At 42.2% G+C, this 18,975-nt stretch overlaps 1 protein-coding gene across 1 annotated transcript; it reads right to left on the reverse strand.

The window, feature by feature from the left end:
- Positions 1-1,237: 1,237 nt before the first annotated feature.
- On the reverse strand, positions 1,238-17,297 carry tmem255b (transmembrane protein 255B). Its single transcript, XM_087844507.1, has 9 exons — positions 17,166-17,297; positions 16,432-16,574; positions 16,251-16,313; positions 5,841-5,930; positions 4,826-4,906; positions 3,891-3,976; positions 3,127-3,286; positions 2,710-2,856; positions 1,238-2,264 (listed from the first exon to the last, which is right to left on the reverse strand). Exons 1-9 carry the CDS (start codon positions 17,227-17,229, stop codon positions 2,019-2,021), a joined length of 1,080 nt encoding a protein of 359 aa, XP_087700633.1. The 5' UTR covers positions 17,230-17,297; the 3' UTR covers positions 1,238-2,018.
- Between the last annotated feature and the right edge of the window lie 1,678 nt (positions 17,298-18,975).

The raw sequence follows: 18,975 nt of genomic DNA on the forward strand, positions 1-18,975 counted from the left end.
TAAAAGAGAGGATAGATGGAAGGAGGTTAGTGAATCAGAAAGTGCAGATGATTAGTGAGGATGAAGGGAGGGCACCTACGAAGAGTGGAAGATGGTCCAGATGACATACCTGTGGAGGTAATGAAGATGTGTAGAGGGCAGTGGACTTTTTGATCAGTGAATTATGTGAGGCCTGCTATAATGTCTAGTTTGGAGACAATGACACTGGAAAAAAGGAGGTGGAGGTAACAGAGCTGAAGATGTAAAGGTTTTCATTGAAATGACCAGGAGGGACCGGAGTAGAAATGAGAAGACGTGGGAGAGGTTATAATCGACAAGGGAGCTACCAGGCATGAGGAAAAGAGGAAGGAATAATACAAATAAAGGGACACTTTTGTCTGTGCTTTCCAACATTCGCAACTGAGGTTTAGTATCTTATCCATGGATACTTTGGCATGCAGACTGGAGTAGCCTGAGATCAATCCATGATCTCCTGATTGGAAGACAACCTGCTTTATCACATGAACATTCACCTGTAGCTAGTCTACTTCAAAGTAATCTTAAACATGATAATCTCTTTCAATTCTCCTGTTTGTAAGAAAAATAAGTTTGGTGTTTTTTTTTTGTTTGTTTGTTTGTTTTAATATAATGTGATAAATGAAACAAAAAATATAGTTTTGCATTGAAACTGTAACTGCAGCCCACTACAAAATAGTCACTTGTGTTAAAATCTTTTAGTATTTTATACCTGTAAGAAACACTGATGCCTAACAGGCTGTGTCACCTTTATTAGAGAGTTCCAATATAGTTTGTGGCTCCATTCAGAATTATTTATTTTTGCAAAAACAACTCAGAAATTTATATTTGGGCCTCGAGTATTAAAAACATGGGTTATTATGGCTAAACTACCTAAAGTGTGTGGAGCTGGGAATGACCGCAGTAGGTTCACTCTACAGTTTAATAACAGCAGCCACTACAAGCAAATATATCACTGAAAAAAGCAGAACTACAGCGCAGCGCACTGGGTTATGCAGAGGTGTGCTTTATTGCTTATGAATGTAACAAGATGATGAGACTATGAAGTTACACGGTCTGCCTTTGAGGTGAAAAAAAAACTAACAGAAGCACTGAAAAAAAGTTCAACATTTTGGAAAAAATAAACTTATTTGCTTTTCCGATGAGTGAAGGCCAAAACAGGAAAACCCAAAACCCGTTTGCCTGGATTTGTTTGAAAAGTGGAGGACAGACATTACACAAAGTCTTTGAAGACCCGTTTTCAGACTCTCTGCCTCGGATATTACAGCAAATAAACTTATTTTTGTCAGTGTTGAACTCCTTCAAAGGTGAAGTTTTTTTTCAATATAAAGCCCTTACTATACATTTCTTACAGGTCCAGCAGTCCCATGCATCGATCACTAACTCAGAGGTCATATCGACTGTAAAGTGCACATTAAATGAGTCACACAAACATAATTAAATAACAGCTACATGAACATAATTTACTCTCAGGAAAGCCCTTTGAACTGTACAGTATAATGAGACGATACACAGGACGACCAGCAACTTAGAACAGAAACCAGACCGCAGTCAGTATTTAAACTCAGTTTGAAGCCCTCCAAAGGCCAGCCTTAGGCTTAAATGAATCTTTGACATCTTGAGAAATTTTGCTTATTCACTTTCACTTAACAATTTATGTCTTTTTTTAAAGAAAACTTTTGTTAATAATCGAGCAGATTCAGAGGTGCTGGTACTTTTCCCTCATTTCTGGTCTTTTTGCTGCCGTGCAGAGCTTCAGAGCTGTGTGGTACTGAGTGAATAAGCAAGTTTCCTTTGATGGCTACATATTAAAAGGACTCATGTCTACATATTAAACACTACATAACCATAAATCTCTGTCTGACTTCACTTGAAACCCATTAGACACACGTGAAACGCAGCATTTAAATCATTGAAATCTCTGTCTCTGAAATGTTTTGTGCTACAGTCAGTCTGACCAGGTGAAGGTGTTCGCAGCACGCTCTCCATATTTGTCTAAAGTCTCAGCAGGCGTAAGGTGGAGGTTTCTCAAAGGCGCTGTAGGAGGATGCATAGAGGACCGGAGCGTTGGGGGTCAGCATGTAGCCTCCTGGGTCCTGGGTGGCTCCCTGAGGCTGTGGCTGGGGGAGAACCTGAGAGGGCAGCTGGCTCTGGTTCTCCTCAGACGGGCAGGAGGAGGGGGAGGAGACAGGGCCTCCCCCAGGAGGGAGCATCTGGGGAGTAGCAGGTGCCTGGTGGTTGGTGTTATGCTGTGGGAGAGGAGGAGAAACAGGAAGTGGTTGGCTGCAAAGGCATGTGGAAGTTCAGCCAAAGAGATATCAAATATCAGCAAAGATCAGCCCAGAGCCATCGATCAGATGGACAGAAATACGTAACCAGTTTGCACTGGTTACGTATCATCTGCAGATTTAAGCTAATCGCCTGGTTTAGGAAGATGGAATACTTGTGGCACCTTTTCATGAAGTTTTTAAGCTTTAATGTGAAACAAGCCCAGCTGAGGAGTCCGCAGCCAACCAGGAGCCAGCTGCGACTCTGTTATGAGCTACAGCTGTGCTTTCAGCTCATGTGTAACAGGCATTAGTTCACTTCTATCACCAGCTGTTTTGATACTAGAGTGCTAGTAGGCAGGAATGTACACTCAGTAGCGAGTGCATCTCCCTGTGTTTCACTCTTAGTTTTGGCCTCAGCTCCTACCTGCATGGATACTGGGTAGTTGGGGTAGGCGGGCAGAGCCTGCCCAGACGGACAGAAGTTGGGGTAGGTTAGCATGTGCTGGGTCGGGTTGTACAGGATGTGAGGTGCTGGCGTTGGGCTGGGAGTGATCTGAGGAGCGGGCTTCTGCTGGAGGAAAGGGTAAAACATGCTTTAGGTAAAGAGATCACTAAAAACAAGCTGCTGTTAACATAACAGGTTAACACACATTTGCACAGATGCAGGAACACATCAGGAAGTTTAAACTGCTCAAAGTTGCTGCGTTTATTTAACCAAATAAGCATGTAGCCAATCATAGCATGTGACTGCTTCTAAACTCTCTGCCTTCAAAGTTTTGGGTTTCTGTTTTGTTGGGAAGGAGTGGGGGTAGAGTGAGTTAAATCCTCTTGGACTCCTCACCACGATATCCTTGTACGCTCCGAGGATGGCGGCGGTGATGATGCCCAGGAACAAGCCGATCACGTTGAGCACCACCGAGGTCCACATCAGGCGGTACAGCTGGACCACATCCCAGCAGCTGCTGACCCCGGTGAAATCGTAGTAGTGTGAGGAGTACCGGCTGGAAGATAAGGACAAGTTGTGACATGGCAGGAAAATCGCAGGTGTAACTTATTTAAGTTCTGCTTTATGGCTCCTATTGTAGTTTCCATTTCACATCCCAGACTGTTTTATCTCAAACCTTCCAGGATGGCAAGAAAACAAAGAGTCTCCTACACCATACATCACTTTTTCTTGCTTTATTATTTCCAGACAGCCTTTTATCGGCTTATGACTGAGTGGTAATGCGGTCAAAGGCACAGGGAGAATGTTTTGAAAGCGCTTTTTCTTGTGTGTGTGTGTGTGTTAGGCTAAAATATCCAAGATTTAAGAGCTGGCTGTCATACAAGAAAGAGCTGAAATTTCCAGGTTTTTTTTTTTTTGCAGCAGTTTTTCTGAGCTCTTTCTCATGTCTGGGATGCTATTTTCCTGCTGCCCTCTGGCCTCTATGTTATTATTAGAAGACTATAAGCTCATAACTGGAAAACAGAAAAAAAGTGGTTGGCCGGTATTCTGACATGACCTGTGGAAAAGCTCCTCTGGAACGAAACTGGAGAGAAATGGTTAATTAACACAAACCTGTGTTGTGTTATGGTCTGCAGACCTGCAGTTTGAGTTTATCTCACCTCTCGCAGTTATACAGGTAGCAACAGTAGCAGGTGTTGCTCTTCACTGTCAGCTTGCACGACTTCTCAAAAGAGTGGCACATCACCTGCAGCTCCAGAGAGTGGATAAATTAGAGAAAGTGATGGGTTAGATGCAGATTCAGAAACCAGATAAACAAGAACTGCATGGACCAATAACCAAACACACACACACACACACACAAAGTTGTCAACATATTGCTTCCACAGCATCTACGTGCTTTTTATTTGATTTGCAGAGGGAGATGGAATGCTGTTGCTTTCAGTGAGCCAGTAAATCTGTGTAGTAACATCATTTGACCACTAGGTGTCACAGCACCCTTTGCAAAAGTTTAAACTGAGCATCAAAAGGTTTGTAAGAGCACACCACACAATCAGTACTGTGGTATATTCTTTAAAGCAGAGGTGTCAAACATAAGGCTGGGGGCTCAGAACGGGCCCAGCAAAGACTTTAATCTGGTCACTATTGGAAAATGTGAAAGTGGGCGTAAATTTTTAACTGTATTTTTATAAGTTTGTCCTACTGAGGAAGACCTCCCCCACTTCCATTCATACTACACCAAAGTCATGTAGTAATAGATAAACATTTGAATTATGTTTTTTCACTATCTGCTATAGGAATTTCACGACGTGTGCACAGTAAAATAAATTAAAAAAACAAGTAAATAAGAATGTATCTGGACGGTTTGGGCAATGAGCTACGAAAACATTTTCTGCAATTTTCTACACATTTATTTGTGTTTTTTAAGCTCAGAGAGCTGTGCTGTGAGATTTCCTTCATTGCCTACAGCAGTGTTTATTTCTCATGTAGAAAAACTGAGGCGTACTCTTGATACGACACTTTGTTAAATGTGTATTTAAACTTCTTCACACTGACAGAAAGAGGGGCACAGGGTTTACACATATATCAGAATCACCTCAGTGTAGTAGCTGTCGTAGGCGTAGCCAGATCCACTGGGGTGAAAGTCACACATGCCCTTCTGCATACCCGTAATGTCCTGAAAAAGAGAGCCGTTACACATCTATCCTGATCACATCCTCGTCATCCTCCGCAACCCTGCTGCAGCACACCGTCCGGTCTACCCGGTGCACAAAACCCACCTCGTTCAATAAAACCCTTACTGAACTTTATGCAACGTGAAGGGTAATAAAATCATTCTTACTGTCCAGAGCTTGACTGTGCAATAAATGTGACTTTTACAGTCATGAGATCACAAAATGAATATATCTGCAGAGGTCTGATAAGCACCCGGGGATCGATAACGGGGACGGGGTCCAGCTTTGAAACTCTCATTAGGAAGTAGAGGCTCCTTACACAAATAACCGCGAGAAATACTTTATAAAAGGGGATAATTCCCCTGTAAATGAATGGAATTTAAATGTGTTTTATTTGAAATTAAAATGTAATTAGGATGATCACAGTTGGTGAGGAAGAACATTTCTATTTAATGTAATTCTATGCAGTTACTTCTTTGTTTCCTATAAAAACCAGACTGGTTACTCTGTTGTTCTAGTGTTCCTACCTTTAAGCAGGTGTAGGCAAATATAATTACAATGTAATTTCAAATAAAATACATTGAAATTCCATTTGATTAAAGGGGAATTACACCTTTAGTTGTGAAGTGTTACCAAAATGCACACAAGCTAAACTCCACACTCTGATTTAACCTGTGAGAGTGTTTGGTGATCACATCGCAGCTGATTTATTGTTGTCATCAAAGTTTCTGTGACACAAAGAATTTAATCAGGCCTGGTATCCTGAAAGTTTGACAGCTTTTCATGTCGCACAGCAGCTCGCTGCAGGGTGAGATTAGTTGGTCTACCTTGCACCCACACGTTTCTTGATCTGACCTTTTGATCTCAGCATGTGTGGTTAAACCCCGTCTGTGAGGATGCCTGTTTGAGTTTATGTCAAATAAAAGTGATACTTACAATAAAGTCTGAAGCAATTATCCCATCCACGATGGCACAGAAGCAGGCAACAATGACTCCGACACTGATGAAGATTATCGAGGACACCAGCTTAAAGAGGAGCGAAGGGAGGAAAGCACAGAGGAGAGTCACGAGACACGATTTAGTAAAAAAGAAGTAAGTAAAAAACAAAACTATCAGAGCAGGTGCAGCTCGTGTTTTTGGTTATTTGCATGCATGTATATCTAAATAAAAGCAAAAACAAGATTTTATAAACTTAACACACAGACACACACACACACACACACACATTTAAGCTTGGCATGTCTGCTGATTGGTTGTCTGCACATCAGGCCTCCAGGACAATAAAGGCAATGTAGAGGCTCTTGCTCTGGCAGCACAGAGGAGCTTTGTGGCTGATTTACAGGCGAAGAAGCAACACGCAGGACAGAGCAAGGTCAGTCCAATTCTCCCACACATGCAGACACACACACATATTCGTCTTCACATCTTTGTGAGGACATCAAATTGACATAATGCTTCCCCTAACTAACCATCAGAAAACAAAGCCGAATCCTAAACTCAAATTTGTGCTTCTCAGACAAACTGAACAATGTAGCGCACACCTGGGTCTCCTATAAGGATTCTTCTGTTAGATAAAGTCATTTTCTAATATCACACACGCACACAGCCCAGCAGACCCAGCTGGCTGATCACAGATGTCTGATCATAAACTTTATCATCGAGCATTGGTTACTGTCTGTTCAATCGCTCCTCCAGGACTGAACCTCCTGCACAGAAACACAGTTTCTCTCTCTCTGTGTGTTAGTTGTAGTTTGAGACCAAAAAGCAAGAAAAAAAATTATTTTTGTAGCTTATTATAATCTGGCAACAGTGGCTTACTGTTTTACAGAGGGCAACAAGTATAGACATAGATGGAAAAACAGTATATAAATGAATATAAAATATAGTTTGTGCAGTTCTAACAAGCTGGAAGTTGTTATGATCGCCGTCTTTTGTCTTCCAATTGTTCAGTTTCCTTACATACACCGAGTTTTTGGTTAGTCGCACTTTAGAAGTCATCTTGTTGGCACAAAAATACTATTTATGCCTGTGAACATTTTCTTTTATAGATTCAGTTTAAGGAAATCAGAACAAACTGTGTTTTTATGACAGGCTGCTAGTAAAAACATGTCTAAAGACTGTAAAAGGGGATCTTTGCTAGCTTGTCTGTTAGTTTGAAAATGATTGAATTTGCATTTAGCCAGTGACAGAAGAAAATGGAAACAGCTGGTGGGGGGACCACTTCTATAAAAACTGCCATTTCTTTGTTCACCCAGTTCAGGGTGAACACGCTAGCGTTAGCTTTAAAGCTGCTGAGACAACGTTCATTGGGATGAACGTGCAAGCCGATCCAGAGGTTAGCTGATCACAATCGCAGCAGATTTATGAGCTGAAAACTGAGGCTGGATCTAAATGAAGGAATCGTTAGAGGAGGAACCGTTACCTTTCACAACCACAGAAACAAGTATGGGGTCTGTAACTTGAACCCTGTAGATCGTGATGGTCACAACAGGTATTAAAACAGGATTTTGTTTTGTGTTCTTTCTTTTCCATAAATCATCAAACTCTTTTAGCAAAACAGGTTTGCGCATGATTAATGCACACTGTCCCGTTTATTTGGGGGAAAATGGATACGAAGGCATATTAATTCTGAGCTTTTCCTGAGCAAAGTGAAATAAGAGGCAGGCTGAGAATATAAGCTTTTCTGGGTGGGTTTTATCTGCCACTGGTCCAGACTCTCTGCTTCATTAGCGGTTTAAATGGCTCCGCTTTTATGGGCTGCAAGTGGGAGATGAGGCCAACAGCAGAGACAATAGAGCCTGACAACTGCATTACTTCACATTACCTTAGCACCAGCTGCCAGCGCATAAAATATCCATGCCACCCAAACCTCCCCTGATACTGAAAAATCAAATAGTGTAAAAGATTAAAGACACGCGGCATACTGTAGATGGTTTTCTACTCTCAGGAGCCGCTTTGGGGAAGAAACATTAAAAAGACGGGAAAGTAATTCAGTCGAATCCTTTTACTGACATGCAACTGTAAAGTGTGAAGTAATTTACTTCATTACCGTATCTCTGAATTTAATCTGCTACATTTTAAAGCAGTTTTTTTTAAAAATTCTACATAAAAAATCAAATGAAAACAGTCAAAGGCGCATCAAGCACCTCTGTCAGATTTATTCTACACACACACGCGCACACACACACACACACACACACACACACACACACACACACACACACGCACACACACACACACACACACAAAACTATGGTTTGTCACATCGAATGTGCATGGAGCTGGCTCCAGAAGAGGATGCCCAGATTACTTGTTCTTGGGGGCGATCAACTTGGTCAGACTGGACTATTTGAAGAAATGGACAGGCTCAGTACAGCTGGAACTAAACCCAATTAAATATTTAGGTATTGTTTCTCCTAAGCTCGCAGATTTAGCTAAATTAAACCACATCCCACTTTTAAAGAAAGTCAAATACGATCTAGCTAGCTGGAAGTCACTACCCATATCACTCATGGGAAGGGTCGTTTCAATAAAAATAATGGTTTTGCCAAGAATCAATCATTTATCCTGAATGATCCAGAGTAAACCTTTGGAAAGATAAAGCCCCATGTATTAGCTTAAAAACGCTACAGAAGACCAAGGATAGAGGAGGACAAGGTCTGCCTAACTTTCACCACTTCATCTTAGCCAACAGGCTACAATACATCTCAGGATGGTTAAAACATGCCCTCTTAGATAAGCCCTGGCTCGATGTAGAACAAGCGCTATGCAATAATATAGAGATTTTGGACCTACCATTCATTAGCTCAAACATCAAATGACATGTAAGCTTAAAAAGCATCAATATCAGCTCCTCTTTGACAGCATGGTGGGAGTTTTTTAAAAAAAATGACTGAGTCTTCATTAATCGAATGCAAACGTAGACCCATCTGGAACAACCCTGACATCCTACAGAACAATAATATGATAAACTTCCCAGATTGGAGTTGTAAAGGAACTGAATACTTGGAATATATATTCAGAGGAACAGACTTTATTCCATCTGACAGATTTGTTATACAATACGGGATTAACAAGAATAGATTTTTAGATTGGAAACTTAATCAAATTAAATCTATAGTAAAAAAGAAAACAAGTCAAATTACACCATCAAGTGTGGTGCAATTCCTCAAAACTGTCTAAAGTATACAGGACACGCTCATAAATAGATGAATCAACATCCCTTTGTATTGCAAAATGGGAGGCAGATCTATCACTTAGGTTTGATCAAAACATCTGGTCTCAGATATGTTTAAAAACCTTTAAATGACTAGAAATCCCTGTCTCCAATTAATACAATACAAAATCACGAACAGAGTGCACTACACAGGTCGATGGATGTTCATGATGGGTTTTATGTCATCTAACACCTGCTCACGCTGTCAAGGGAAAACACCTGACAATTACATCCGCGCTCTTTGGTTCTGTCCACCTGTTCATGTTTTGGTGCTGGATATGTGAAACCCATCAAAGTCCTCCAGCCTCCCCTTCAGTTTGCTTTTCTGGCGACTTAGATGATGTCATTATGGAGATGAACACAGTCCGCCTTATGCATGGCTAAGAAGACCTCATGAACTGGAAAAAAAAAAATCTTAGCATTAACCAATATAGAGGGGGTAAGGGCTTGGGGCGTCTGGGGGTTTGCTAGGGGTAGGTCCCCTCCTGGAGGGCGGGGCTGTGGCTTCCCACACCCACTGTTAGACACTTACATGGAGAAACCTCATGAACGCAAGTGCTAACGCATACCGGTACCCAGACACACACTATCTTGGGCTGCTGCTGCCTCTAAAAATATCTTGTATTATTAGTACTGTGTGCTTCTCAGTAACAATGTCATTGTTATTTATGTTGGTTGTTGCCATGGTTTCTCTGCTGTTTGAAGCAGATTCTCAGTGTTTTCTCTCTCTCATCTTCTTCTTCTCCTCTATTTTTCTCTCCCTGTCTTTCTATTAACTTTCCTTCCAGCTTCTCTTTCTTTCATATCCCCTGGTCTTGTCCATTGCGGTTGTAACAATCCAAAGTGAAAAATCCTAATAAAGTCCCAATAAAATAGAGCTATCAAGTGTGGACCATTATAGCGAATGCCATTACGCTCCACGTGTGAAAGTAAATTTGGCATTTTTTGGCCTTCTGATTGCTACACTGCTGGACAGGACAGGGAAAAAAGAAGAAGAAAGAAACACAGAGAGGAACACCCCCCCCCCCCCCCCCCCCCCCCCCCCCACCACCACCACCACCACCACCACCGGTGACGAAGCACTAATAACATAAAATGAGGAATTTTACAACCTCGGTAAAGATACCTATCAGGTTATGTAAGCAAAGTCGCTGACCTCTGCAAGGACTTCCTCCCCTGCTCAGTGGTCCAGCGTCCTATCATGACACCAGCTGAACACGCTGTTATTAAGAAGCAATCGTCCCCCGGCCAGTTGGGTAAAATACGACCCTTTAAAGGCCCGCCGCTCCTCTCTCGGAAGCTGCAAGGTGACCATGAGGACGGCAGCGTGTGAGATACCGGCAGGTCCTATGGGAGAGGCCACCGGGGTAACGAACACGAGCCACGTGAAGCGTGTGGTCATAAAGAAACATTACAGGGTCTGAGGGCAGTGAAGCCTGTTATCACACTGGATGTGTGAGAGCTGATAGAAGTGGAGGGTTTTTTTACAGACAGATTTTCACGCTTCACAGTCCGTCACAAAGGACAAAATGAAACGTGGCTGGACGAGTCATTAACATTTGTAAAGCCTTATTCAACAAATAGACAGAGAGAGAGCTTTCCCTTTAGCTTACTTTGAATTAGATAACGAGGAAAAGGGATCAACAGTTGGACAGAAACTGGAGAGAAGACACATAAAATGAACAGGGAAAGAAGGCACAGGTGAGGCCAGTCAGACACTAACAGGGGTGGGAAGATCAACCTTCAAAACAGGAAAACCGGAAAAGTATGTGCGTTTATCGCACCCAAAGTGTTAGACCTCGAACCAGGTGGCTTTTTGCCACATTTTTAAAGATAAGTCCGAAAAGGTCCTAATGTAGACTATAGCAGATAATCAGCTACATAAATAAATAAAGACACACATGTTTATATTGTGTGAGCCTTTTATATTCACTTAGTGTTTTTTAATATTTGTTCTTTCTTTGCCTCATAGATATTCTGTAATTTGCTCGTCTCACTGCTGTTGTTTTATTGTTGTCTGTGATAAAGCAGTTAGCTGTGCATGTTTGATTTAGCTGTTTTTGCCCTTCCTCACGAAACCACAAACTGTGTTCTTGTCTGATTTCCAAATTTTGACATGGAAGTTTCAAAGTTTGCTAGAAACATTCCTCTGAGATTTTGGTCCATGTCAACATCTCAGCATCACAAAGTTGCTGCAAGTTTGTCAGCTGCACATCTATGATGGGAATCTCACATTCCACCACATCCCAAAGCTGCTCTATTGCAGCGGTCCCCAACCTTTTTTGCGCCACGGACCGGTTTATGCCCGACAATATTTTCACCGACCGGCCTTTAAGGTGTCGCAGATAAATACAACAAAATAAAACTAGTACCGGTACCGAAAAAAAGAAGATTTATTCATAACACACGTGAAAAGACCAAGGAAAACCGAGTTAACGATAAAAACGATAACAAAATAAGCCTGAAAACCATACATTTCACACCTGAGCCTCAATTCTCGCGGCCCGGTACCGGTCCGAGGCCCGAGGGTTGGGGGCCGCTGTTCTATTGGACCGAGATCTGGTGACTGTGGAGGCCGTTTGAGTCCAGTGAACTCATTGTGATGTTCAAGAAATCAGTTTGAGCTAATGTGAGCTCTACAACACAGCGTGTTATCCTGGTGGAAGCAGAAGATGGGTACACTGTGCTCACAAAGGGATGGCCATGTCAGGTAGGCTGTAACGTTTAAGCAATGCTCATTTTGAGGTCAGGGGCCCAAAATGTGCGATGAAAATATCCCCTAGAAGCCAGAACTGCTGATACAAGGCAGGGTGGACCCCTGCTTTCATGCTGTTTATGCAAAATTCTGACTTTTCCATCTGAATGTTGAAACAGAAATTGAGACTCAGACAGACCAGGCAACGTTTTTCCAATCCTCTGTTGTCCTACTTTGTTCATTTTATCTGACAGGACCACCCAGTGTTGTCTGCTGCAGCTGTAGAACTTCACTAATTCATCTTGATCATGTCTACATGCCTAAATGCTTTGAGTTTCTACCACGAGATTGGCTTAATAGATACTTGCATTAAAGAAAGTTAAGCAGGCATAGGTCTGTGTATTTTCTATATAATACTTTTTTGGTCACTTTTACCACTTATCATTTGTTGTTATTTTTGTTTAGTGTTTCAGCCTCACCTGAGAATTCTAATGTGCATAAAAACGGCTATAAAATGTCATTTGAGCTGCTTTGATTTTACAAGCCTTCATTCAAACAGGAAACTTCTGTTTGGCTGCAGTAGATGAGCTTATCACTTCTCTTCAAACCACATCAAAATCTTCATTTGCTGCTATATGAAGTCAAAGGACCAAAAGCGTTGGCCAACCCAGGAAGCGAGTCAGGCTCCGGTGCTCTCAGGTGTCCGCGGCATTGTGGCACAGTTAGTTGTTCTTTAATGAGCGGCCTCGCTCTGCGAGCCAGCTCTCATGTTACAGGACAAGCCTCAGATGCAAGAGGGAAGAAGATACCTACGTGAGAGCCGTGCCACATGTGCCTCATAAGAGACAGCGATCACACCATTAAAGTTTAAAGCACAGAGCTGGGAGTGATGCCAGAGAGACAGAGACGGCAGCTTTCGGTGTCTTTCCTGCTGTCCACACATTTAAATCCACACAGAGTCTGAGAACTGAAACAACAAGGACTGTAGATCTTTATAAAGATTTTAAAAGCAGGTTTATACTGGACCCTGTGGGCCGTAAACACACATGCAAACACACACACACACACACAAATGCTACATTTCTTTACATATGTGAACAAGCACAAGGATATCTTGGTAGACCAGATCAGATACGATACACTGCAGAGAAAAGTAAGCCAATGTGATCTGACCAGGTCCACGACACCTGGACAACACATGAAAAATTCACAGCACAGACAGACACACACACAGAAATTCAGGTGCAGTCATTCAGGGACAGGAAAAAAGAATCGATCTGTTTTAGGACACAGTTTACTTGAATTGAACTCACTTCCCTTTAGCACACGATCATTTGACAAATACGGCTGCTATAGCCAAACGTTTACCTGAGACCTGATGACCCGAAGCCTAATTGAGTGCGTCATACACCCATTCACTCACTCACAAAGTCTGTTGGATCGTTTGCTTCTTGCTAAATTCATTGTTTGTTATACTACAGCGAGGGGGGCAGATTTCCTCACCTCCCATCTACAAAACCTTTATCTTTATTTGCACCCTGATTAGACAGGAGCTCCTTCACGCACCAGAAAAAAAACAAAGTAATGAAATAAAAGGACACATCCAAACGCAGAAGCAATTTCTGTACAAAATCTTGGAACTCTGAGAAATAATAATGATGCTCATTCACGAGTTTCCCCAAGCTGTGTAGGATACATCAATGACTAGTATATGTAAAACACTGTGATCTGCCTCGTGGGATCATGAAGTGAAGATCTTACGTAAATATTCTATAATTTATAAAAAGGCTATTGTTAAAAATGACACATTTGCAGCTTTGACATTGGAAATCCGATGCTCTCATCTCAAATGCAGCTTTAATACACCCGTCATCAACCACGCCCGTACTCCTCCATAAATAAGAAAACCCTGTGTAATCAAATATTTGCTTTAGCTTCGACACCTTCTGTGGTTTGAAAACACCCTTATCATACCGAGTCTCTCAGAAACCAAACATGACAAAGGGTCATTTATCACCGTTGCCATTCAGTAATCTAGACCAGGACCCAATCAGCCTACATTCAGCTAGCTTTATCAACTTACGCACTTTTCCACACGCAGCACACTGAAATGTGAAATATTTTTATGCTTGTGGGGCCAAAATTTCACGCCCCCGACTGGATTACAGTGCTTTAATCTTACAAGCATGTAGCTGAGCCCTCCTTCTCTTACCTCCACAACAACAGTGGCAGCAACGCCAGCTGCTTATTTAGGCTCTAAAAAGATTTCAGAAGTCTAAATAAGGCGTAAGGGTGGGGGCGAGATGTGCCGCCGTGAGAACATGCTGCAGCTCGTCCAGAAGTCTGGAAGGGAAAGCAAAGAGGACGCCATCGAGGAGGAAGGAGATGAAGGCATGAATGATTTTAGTTGCAATATTTGAAATCGATGGTTGATTGGAGAACAACAGGGGGTAAAAAAAAAAGGCAGATTTAGAGATGAATTTGATTTTTGATGGTGAGGAGGAGAGGGTGGAGTCCAGAATGACACATGGGCTGCTGACGTCGGAAAATGACGAGACGTCAAAGAAGAGATCCGGCACTTTCCAGAGCAGGAACAGTTTAGTTTTGTTGCTGTTCAGTTTGAGAAGGCTCAGAGAGACTGAAGGCCGACAGTCACTACCAAGGCTCTGCTTTGAATTTAAATACTGAGGAATTCCTTTGTGAGGGTTAAAAGAGCTACAACATCCAGCATGCCAGCCCGAATAGCCTCTGTTATCCAGCGAAGCAGCTGAGAAAACTAATCAGACCTCAGCTGGACTTTGAAACACAGCTGGATGTGCTGAGCGTTAAAATCAGGACAAACTTGCAGGTGAAAAACGAGGAGTGGTACCTCACTGATGTCACACACTTAGTCTCATGCTGGGTTTCATGTGCTCTGAATGTGATCCTGACCGGCCGACTTAAATGTCACAGCGCAGCTTCTGGTTGCTGCTGGTCTTGAGGCAGCGTTGGCCTTGTTGGCAGCCTGAACATCGACACAAACAGTTCAGCGCTGTGGCCATTTTTAAAACCTCCTAATTCACATTAGAAATCCACTTTATGTACTGTGGAGTTTTTCAGAGGCTCTAATCTTTCTGTAGGCAGGCCTACCTGTAATCACCACTCCTGAATCATTTAACATGATCGTTTCTTTGAGCACAGAGAGCCACTGTGAGGATATAATACCTGTGTCCCTGCCTCAAATAAAGGGTCGCTGTCAGCAACTGACCAATACTAACCCAATTTCTCTTCTTGTCACTGAAGTCCAGAGAAAAATATATTCACTCCCTCTCACCGCAAATCCTGTCACGCACACTAACCCGGGCACAAGGACCGAGGATGCATTAGGCCTCCCGTGAGTAATCCGATTTGCTTCGTGCTCATAAGAGCAAATTCCCACAAAACAGTTTAGGGAATTTGTAAAGTTTGTAACATAATCCTTTAATTTGTGATGTATATATATATATCCTGTTTTCCAGGAACAAAGCCTCATTTTTAGATGATCAGTATGATGGAGATTAAAAAGCTGACAGAAATCGCACAAATAAAAGGCTTCAGAGCAGCTTCACTTGCTTCACCCACATGTCTGTGATGAAGCCATATTAACGGTGCAAACTAGCAGCATGTGACTGAAGCTGACCAATGAATGATTGTGAAACTTCACATTTTACATGACTGAGCCAGATGTTCCCATACACCGAATAAATCACTCATATGTAAGATATCACCTGAAAGCAAACCCCCCAACAAGGCTGTGGTGATGTAGACACACATTAACTGATGCTTCTGTTTGAGGACCTTTCGGGTAAATATATGTAGACATGCGCCATAATTTTAAGTACACTTGCAGCTCCTCCTTATGCAAATAATTTGGTTGTAAACAGATCAGCCAGTGATGCAGAAAATCATCCGAAAACCTGTGCTAGATATCATTTCTTAAAATAGAGGTGTGGTTTAGGAGGTGGAGCAGGTTGTGTTTTTATTAGGTAGGTTAGTGGTTTGATCCCTGGCTACTACAGTGTGCATGGCAGAGTACCTTTGGGCAAGATACTGAACTCTGAGTTGCTCCTGATGCATTCACAGGGTGTGAATATTGGATAGAAAACACTTTGACTCTGTTTTTGTTGACCTGTCCAGTTTACCCTGCCTCTGGTAACCATGAATTAAACAAGTGAAGGAAAATGGATGGATGGATATTGGTCACTTCATCTGAGGGATTTTTTTTTATGGGAGTAAAAACTTATACCTATATCAAGCCAGAAATGTTATAACCAGTCAGTTTATTTTTTAAAGTTTCTGATTATATGAGGTCTGATTTAAGAATATGGAGGTCTACATGGAGACAAACAGGTGTTGGAGGACAAGAAAAACTGAAATCATCATCCGCATTTGAATCTGACAAGAGGAGCACACTCACCATAGGTCTGCGGTTTTCCACCAGGTGGATGCCAACAATACCCAGAAATGCTCCGAAACTCAACTGCAGGGCACAGAAAGCAGAAACTGTGAGTATACACCATGAAGGTCTGACAGAGGAGCAGAAATGTCTGTTTCATGACTGAGAGCACGTTAACTGAGTAAATTTGACTGCCACTCACTATGATGCCCGGGTATAGTCCAACGACCGTCACGTTGTCGGTGCGAGTGGCCGAGATCAGACCTACGGTCAGCACCAGCAGACCCAGAGTGAGCAGAGAGATGGTCACCCACAGAGCAGTTCTTCGACGACGATGGTACTGAGCTGCAGGGTGACAGAAAACCTCTTTTACATTCAAACACACTGAGGAAACATCTTTCATCCAACTCGCCTGATTGTGATGGTTTAGACTGCTGATTGTTGCAATCATGAGGCTGAAATGCCTCATGTTAATGTCAAGGCACCATCATTTGTCTCTTTATTATTGTAGGTTTATCATTTGCAGCACATCTCATTTTTGAGATGTTTTTCTTTAGAAGGACATGCTCAGGAAATTTTTATTACACAGAAGGAAAACAATAAATGAACAGTAGAGTGAAGATTAAATGACAGTGCAGTAAAGCAGGATTTAAAAAAGGAAAAGCATAAAACTATGTGAGTAAATGTATTTTTTCCTGAACCTGTCTCAGATGAAATCCCTTTTATCTGAGAATTAAACTCTGCAGGAGTTATCCAACCTTTTCCTCAGATATTTAACTACACGTAAACGCTTCTTGGACAAATAATCCTAGATGAATAAATAAGATCATATATATAAAATCTAAAAGATAAAATAATATAAAAACCTTTAAGATAAAATAAATTAAAGGGTAACATTTTCAGGTCTGTTGACTGAGAAAGTGACTGTAGGTGTACCTGTTGGATCCAGAGGTTCAGGCGCAGTTTGCCGACTTATCTGCGGGGTTTCGGGCTGCTGCATGTTCACTCAGCGAGGAAGGATCTGCCCTGAAACGAAGAGACAGATCAGGAGGATGGAGGCGATTCTCGCAGTGTTTTATTTCTCGACTTTTCTGTCTCTTTAAAACAGACTCCTCATCTCCTTCGAGGCTGCAGGTTCGCGCAGGTTTCTTGTTGTAATCCACTCAGTGTCCAGATGTGGGGTCTGATCACAGCTGACTGCCTCTGAGCTCACGAGGGCTCAACTTTACTTGCAGCCTTAAAAGGAGAGCGACACACAGAGGGAGAGAGGCCAATCAGCTTCCTGTATTCACCTCGGTGATCAATTATTCAGTTATTGATCTTATATAAGTCGATATATATCTCCGATTTGATTTATGCTGAAAGTAATTACACGATCAAACTTTAAGCACGATGTGATGCAACAGAGGGTTTGATGTATGTTTGCTGAGTGTTGATGTTTGCAGACGGATGGATCACACCTGGTCGGGATGCAGCGCACTTGCTGTTGAAGTAAAACAAATATAGGACTGCAGCGCCCTCCGTTGGCTAAGATTGGAATTAGCAACACACCTCCTATAAGGTGAGGACACTTCGTGGTTTCGTGAACCATTCTGTTTGCCTGTCGGTTAAATATAAATAAGCTCATAAAATGAGACTTTTCATGAAGGTAAATATGTTCAAAGACTCTATCAAACATTTTTTTTCCAGCTTATTAAAATCCCTAGCCTATCCCAGCTGCCATATGGCGAGAGAGGCGGGCTTCACCCTGAACGGTCGTCAGTCTCTCGCAGGGCTAACACAGGGAGACAGACACCCATTCACTCTCAATTTAGAGTCACCAGTTAACATAACTCCACTAACTGCGTGTCTTTGGACCGTGGGAGGAAGCTGGGGTACCACAAATCAGACCTTTATTACTGTGTACTCTTTTTCATGTTAGGATATAATGTACAGGTATTAGTTTTTTCCATTGGGTGCTTAGACTGTAGTGTGTAAAATAGTGTAAAACTATAACACTATCAATTCTTTACAATTTAAAGTCTCCAAAAGTTGATACTGTTCATCTGGACGTCAGGATGAACAGAATCAACGTTTGGAGATTTACTTACCTGGATGATTGAGCATGCATCAAGACAATTTAAAGTCTATTATTCCACAGTGAGAGTGGAAATCATTCAAGACATCTGTTGGTCTTCTCGGGAGTGGATGTACCAGCAAATTCACACCAAGGTCAGCCCTTGTAGTTCTCGGAGAAACTGAAAAAAAACCCAAGAGCTACATCTCAGACTCTACAGGCCTCAGTTAGCATGTTATTGTTAGGATGCCTGGGTCGTTGACCCAGGGTTTTGAGTTTATTGTATTATTTATCTTTTCTATTCTTGGGTTTCTTCGTTAGGGTTATGTCTTATGGTTTGTCTCTGTGTAATCCTTAGTTGCTGTCTCCCCTGTCTGCTATATCCCCGTGTCCAGTCTGTGTCTGTGTCTGCCCTGGTCCCACGTCTCTGTTCCCTCTGTTGCAGTGCATGCGTGTTAGTCTGTGTCTTTAGTTCAGTCTGTGTCATGTTTCCTGTTTTATTTTGAAGGTCCTTGTCTGATGTTAATGAATCTGGTTTCGCTTCCCCTTGTCTCGTTAGGCCTGATTTGCCCCAGCTGTGTTTCCCTCCTGTTACCCATTCCCTGATTGCTCCCTCTGTGTATTTAAGCCCTGTGTTTCTCTGTGTCCGTGTTGCGATCTACCGTTTATCTAGCTGTGTGTTCTGTCAGT

Source organism: Neolamprologus brichardi, chromosome 1, assembly GCF_056152115.1.
Source record: "Neolamprologus brichardi isolate AB-2024 chromosome 1, ASM5615211v1, whole genome shotgun sequence".
NCBI classification, from domain to species: Eukaryota; Metazoa; Chordata; class Actinopteri; order Cichliformes; family Cichlidae; genus Neolamprologus; species Neolamprologus brichardi.

Excerpts from the sequence above, each read along its gene's own strand:
- tmem255b (XM_087844507.1), bottom strand. The coding sequence starts at position 17,229 with ATGCAGCAGCCCGAAACCCCGCAGATAAGTCGGCAAACTGCGCCTGAA. Across the intron at positions 5,931-16,250 it reads TGGAAAACCGCAGACCTATG|CTGGTGTCCTCGATAATCTT; the intron begins GTGAGTGTGCTC and ends CTCCTCTTTAAG. Across the intron at positions 3,977-4,825 it reads ACGACAGCTACTACACTGAG|GTGATGTGCCACTCTTTTGA; the intron begins GTGATTCTGATA and ends CTGGAGCTGCAG.